This window comes from Somniosus microcephalus, chromosome 4 (genome assembly GCF_052327205.1).
Source record: "Somniosus microcephalus isolate GS21.2 chromosome 4, FLI_Smic_1.0, whole genome shotgun sequence".
Taxonomy (NCBI): Eukaryota; Metazoa; Chordata; class Chondrichthyes; order Squaliformes; family Somniosidae; genus Somniosus; species Somniosus microcephalus.
Genome location: NC_140990.1, coordinates 2,587,462 through 2,593,461, shown reverse-complemented (window position 1 = coordinate 2,593,461; position 6,000 = coordinate 2,587,462). Strand labels below are relative to the sequence as shown.

The 6,000-nt window shown below is 52.3% G+C and overlaps 1 protein-coding gene across 2 annotated transcripts in view; it reads right to left on the bottom strand.

Moving 5' to 3' along the window:
• Window positions 1-214: 214 nt before the first annotated feature.
• Window positions 215-6,000, bottom strand: part of LOC147118177 (GTP-binding protein REM 2-like) — a 59,296-nt gene continuing 53,510 nt past the window's right edge. For both annotated transcript variants that reach the window (XM_085984282.1, XM_085984283.1), the window contains exon 4: window positions 215-3,017. In XM_085984282.1, coding sequence (XP_085840408.1) covers window positions 2,737-3,017 — 281 coding nt within the window. In that variant the 3' untranslated portion in view covers window positions 215-2,736. The remainder of the gene's footprint in view (window positions 3,018-6,000) is intronic.

Here is a 6,000-nt window from a genome sequence, read left to right as displayed (position 1 = left end):
GGTACAGCACGGGTTAGATACAGAGGAGAGCTCCCTCTACACTGCCCCATGCAATTCCCCATTAGAGAGAGGAGCACCATGATCCAAGTATGTAACAAGATCCAAGAGGCCATTGCCCGAACAGGCTGTGAACCCTTAGTAGGCCCGAAGCCTGAAGCCTGAGGCCTAGGCCGCTACTTGTCTCCCGTCCCACTTAAATGGACCTCAAGGGCGAAATGGAGGATTAGGATCCAACAGAAACAGAGAGAAAGAATGCATCATATTTTGTTTTTTTTTTAATGAAAACCTTTAGAAAAGTTGTCAAGTAAAGTTTCATCGATTAAACATTGTACAGGTCAGGCGTCGTTCAACAGTAGTTACCTCATTACATATAAACAGCCGGACCCTGAACAGGCAGAGTCACGTCGCAGTTTCAGATGATTCGCATGCTTTTAACACGAAATACACTGTAGCACTTTCGCATTTTTTGTTGAAGAACGTGAGAGAGTAGTGGGCGGCTGCACAGAGCAGGAAATGCCCAGGCTCTATTGCCGGCCTGTGCTGACTTAGCCGATCTCACGCACCCGGTGTTTGGTACTGAGCGCAAAGGAATGGTTGGTTTTAAGTCCCGTTTCAAGGGGGGGGTGAGTGCTATGGGGAGGGCGGGCAGAGGGGGGAAAGAGGGGGGGGAAGAGTTTAGAAGAATGAGAGGGGATCTCATTGAAACTTATAAAATTCTAACAGGACTAGATGCAGGAAGGATGTTCCCGATGGTCGGGGAGTCCAGAACCAGGGGTCACAGTCTAAGGATAAGGGGTAAGCCATTTAGGACTGAGATGAGGAGGAATTTCTTCACCCAGAGAGTGGTGAACCTTTGGAATTCTCTACCACAGAAGGCAGTTGAGGCCAATTCATTAAATATATTCAAGAAGGAGTTAGATATATTTCTTAAGGCTAAAGAGATCAAGGGATATGGGGAGAAGGCAGGGACAGGGTACTGAATTTGGATGATCAACCATGATCTCATTAAATGGTGGAACAGCCTCAAGGGGCCGAATGGCCTACTCCTGCTCCTAGCTTCTATGTTTCTATGTAAGAGGAGGAAGGAAGGGGGGGGGGGAAGAGGAGGAGGTGGGCAATTTGGCACATTGGATCCAAAATTGGCTTAGTGGCAGGAGGCAGAGGGTGATGGTCGAAGGTTGTTTTTGTGACTGGAAGCCTGTGTCCAGTGGTGTACCGCAGGGATCGGTGCTGGGTCCTTTGCTGTTTGTAGTGTACATTAATGAGTTAGACATGAATGTAGGAGGTATGTTCAGTAAGTTCGCAGATGACACGAAAATTGGTGGAGTGGTAAATAGCGAGGAGGGAAGCCTCAGGCTACAGGACGATATAGACGAGTTTGTCAGATGGGCAGAACAGTGGCAAATGGAATTTAATCCTGAAAAGTGTGAGGTGATGTATTTTGGAAGGACTAACAAGGCAAGGGAATACACAATGAATGGTAGGACCTTAGGAAGGACAGAGGATCAGAGGGACCTTGGTGTGCATGTACATAGATCCCTGAAGGCAGCAGGACAGGTAGATAAGGAGGTTAAAAAGGCATATGGGATACTTGCCTTCATTAGCCGAGGCATAGAATATAAGAGCAGGGAGGTTATGATGGAGCTGTACAAAACACTAGTTAGGCCACAGCTGGAATACTGTGTGCAGTTCTGGTCACCACACTATAGGAAGGATGTGATTGCACTGGAGAGGGTGCAGAGGAGATTCACCAGGAAGTTACCTGGGCTGGAGCGCTTCAGCTATGAAGAGAGACTGGACAGGCTGGGGTTGTTTTCCTTAGAGCAGAGAAGGCTGAGGGGGGACCTGATCTGATGGAGGTATACAAAGTTATGAGGGGCGTAGATAGGGTAGATAGAAAGGAACTTTTCCCCTTAGTAGAGGGGTCAATAACCAGGGGGCATAGTTTCAAGGTAAGGGGCAGGAGGTTTAGAGGGGATTTGAGGAAAAACTTTTTCACCCAGAGGGTGGTTGGAATCTGGAACTCACTGCCTGAAAGGGTGGTAGAGGCAGGAACCATCACAACATTCAAGAAGCATTTAGCTGAGCACTTGAAACGCCATAGCATACAAGGCTATGGACCAAGTGCTGGAAAATGGGATTAGATTAGACAGGGCTTGGTGGCCGGCGTGGACACGATGGGCCGAAGGGCCTCTTTCTGTGCTGTGTAACTCTAGGACTCTATGACTCTAGGAGGGAAGGGGGAAGAGGGAGAAGGAGGGAATGGGAAAGAGGAGGAGGAGGGGAAGAGGAGGAGGAGGGAGGGGGAAGAGGAAGAGGAGGGAGGGGGAGGAGGAGGTGGAGGGGGAAGAGGAGGTGGAGGAGGAGGGGAAGCAGAGGAGGAGGAGGGGGAAGGAGAGGAGGAGGAGGAAGAGGAGGAGGATGGAGGGGGACGGAGATAGGGGAGGGGGAACAGGAGGGGGACGAGGAAGCGGAGGGAGACGGGGATGGGCGAGGGGGGTGTATAGGAGCGAGGCAGAGGGGGAATTCACCAGATTTAAAAAAAAACAAGTACGCCACCCAGCCCCACCGTGCGATCGAAGCTCGCTTCAAGAAAAAGGGAGTGAGTTGCCTTGAGGAGGAGGGTGGGCTGGGGAGAGGAGGCGGTTTGTGGGACGGGGAGAGGAGGGGGTTTGTGGATGACAGGGAGAGGGGGAGGGAGGATGGGGAAGATTTGCCCAGAACAGCTCCCGGACGTCACAGCACGCTGAGGTCGTGGCAGGATCTAGAGCGCTGACGGAAAAAGCCCCGCTGGCCCCCGCTGAGCAGCCCTCGCAGGAAGCGCCGGGCCCGTTCGGTCACACTCTCCCGCCGCACCTCCCGACCCCCTCCCCCCGCCCCCTGGCCCCGCCGGCCTCCCTGCCGCCTCAGCCGGAGCTGGCGCACCACCCCCTCGAACAGCTCCCATGTGTTGTGGTGAAGCACGGCCGAGGTCTCGATGTACTTGCAGTCGAAGGAGGCAGCCTGGGACCGTCCATCTGCGGGGTGCGGGGGGGGGGGAAAGAGAGAGAGAGAGAGAGGGTCAGGGGTCGGGGAAGGTTAAGCATCCCATCAGAAACATTCTCCCCCACCCCCACACAATGCAGAGTAAAGCACCCACTACACTGTTCCATCGAACACTCCCAGGGCAGGTACAGCACGGGTTAGATACAGAGTAAAGCTCCCTCTGCACTGTCCCATCAAACACTCCCAGGGCAGGTACAGCACGGGTTAGATACAGAGTAAAGCTCCCTCTACACTGTCCCATCAAACACTCCCAGGGCAGGTACAGCACGGGTTAGATACAGAGTAAAGCTCCCTCTACACTGTCCCATCAAACACTCCCAGGGCAGGTACAGCACGGGTTAGATACAGAGTAAAGCTCCCTCTACACTGTCCCATCAAACACTCCCAGGGCAGGTACAGCACGGGTTAGATACAGAGTAAAGCTCCCTCTACACTGTCCCATCAAACACTCCCAGGGCTGGTACAGCACGGGTTAGATACAGAGCAAAGCTCCCTCTACACTGTCCCATCAAACACTCCCAGGGCAGGTACAGCACGGGTTAGATACAGAGTAAAGCTCCCTCTACACTGTCCCATCAAAGACTCTCAGGGCAGGTACTGCACGAGGTTAGATACAGAGTAAAGCTCCCTCTACACTGTCCCATCAAACACTCCCAGGGCAGGTACAGCACGGGTAAGATACAGAGTAAATCTCCCTCTACACTGTCCCATCAAAGACTCTCAGGGCAGGTACTGCACGAGGTTAGATACAGAGTAAAGCTCCCTCTACACTGTCCCATCAAACACTCCCAGGGCAGGTACAGCACGGGTTAGATACAGAGTAAATCTCCCTCGACACTGTCCCATCAAACACTCCCAGGGCAGATACAGCATGGGTTAGATACAGAGTAAAACTCCTTCTACAATGTCCCATCAAAGACTCCCAGGGCAGGTACAGCACGGGTTAGATACAGAGTAAAGCTCCCTCTACACTGTCCCATCAAACACCCCCAGGGCAGGTACAGCATGGGGTTAGATACAGAGTAAATCTCCCTCTACACTGTCCCATCAAACACTCCCAGGGCAGGTACAGCATGGGGTTAGATACAGAGTAAAGCTCCCTCTACACTGTCCCATCAAACACTCCCAGGGAAGGTACAGCACGAGTTAGATACAGAGTAAAGCTCCCTCTACACTGTCCCATCAAACACTCCCAGGGCAGGTACAGCACGGGTTAGATACAGAGTAAAGCTCCCTCTACACTGTCCCATCAAACACTCCCAGGGCAGGTACAGCATGGGTTAGATACAGAGTAAAGCTCCCACTATACTGTCCCATCAAACACTCCCAGGGCAGGTACAGCATGGGGTTAGATACAGAGTAAAGCTCCCTCTACACTGTTCCATCAAACACTCCCAGGGCAGGTACAGCACGAGTTAGATACAGAGTAAAGCTCCCTCTACACTGTCACATCAAACACTCCCAGGGCAGGTACAGCACGGGTTAGATACAGAGTAAAGCTCCCTCTACACTGTCCCATCAAACACTCCCAGGGCAGATACAGCACAGGTTAGATACAGAGTAAAGCTCCCTCTACACTGTCCCATCAAACGCTCCCAGGGCAGGTACAGCACGGGTTAGATACAGAGTAAAGCTCCCTCTACACTGCCCCATCACACACTCCCAGGGCAGGTACAGCATGGGGTTAGATACAGAGTAAAGCTCCCTCTACACTGTCCCATCAAACACTCCCAGGGCAGGTACAGCACGGGTTAGATACAGAGTAAAGCTCCCTCTACACTGTCCCATCAAACACTCCCAGGGCAGGTACAGCACGGGTTCGATACAGAGTAAAGCTCCCTCTACACTGTCCCATCAAACACTCCCAGGGCAGGTACAGCACGGGTTAGATACAGAGTAAAGCTCCCTCGACACTGTCCTATCAAACACTCCCAGGGCAGGTATAGCAGGGGTTAGATACAGAGTAAAGCTCCCTCTACACTGCCCCATCACACACTCCCAGGGCAGGTACAGCATGGGGTTAGATACAGAGTAAAGCTCCCTCTACACTGTCCCATCAAACACTCCCAGGGCAGGTACAGCATGGGTTAGATACAGAGTAAAGCTCCCTCTACACTGTCCCATCAGACACTCCCAGGGCAGGTACAGCACGGGTTAGATACAGAGTAAAGCTCCCTCTACACTGTCTCATCAAACACTCCCAGGGCAGGTACAGCACGGGTTAGATACAGAGTAAAACTCCCTCTACACTGTCCCATCAGACACTCCCAGGGCAGGTACAGCATGGGGTTAGATACAGAGTAAAGCTCACTCTACACTGTCCCATCAAACACTCCCAGGGCAGATACAGCACAGGTTAGATACAGAGTAAAGCTCCCTCTACACTGTCCCATCAAACGCTCCCAGGGCAGGTACAGCACGGGTTACATACAGAGTAAAGCTCCCTCTACACTGCCCCATCACACACTCCCAGGGCAGGTACAGCACGGGTTAGATACAGAGTAAAGCTCCCTCTACACTGTCCCATCAAACACTCCCAGGGCAGGTACAGCACGGGTTAGATACAGAGTAAAGCTCCCTCTACACTGTCCCATCAAACACTCCCAGGGCAGGTACAGCACGGGTTAGATACAGAGTAAAGCTCCCTCTACACTGTCCCATCAAACACTCCCAGGGCAGGTATAGCAGGGGTTAGATACAGAGTAAAGCTCCCTCTACACTGCCCCATCACACACTCCCAGGGCAGGTACAGCACGGGTTAGATACAGAGTAAAGCTCCCTCTACACTGTCCCATCAAACACTCCCAGGGCAGGTACAGCATGGGGTTAGATACAGAGTAAAGCTCCCTCTACACTGTCCCATCAAACACTCCCAGGGCAGGTACAGCATGGGGTTAGATACAGAGTAAAGCTCCCTCTACACTGTCCCATCAAACACTCCTAGGGCAGGTACAG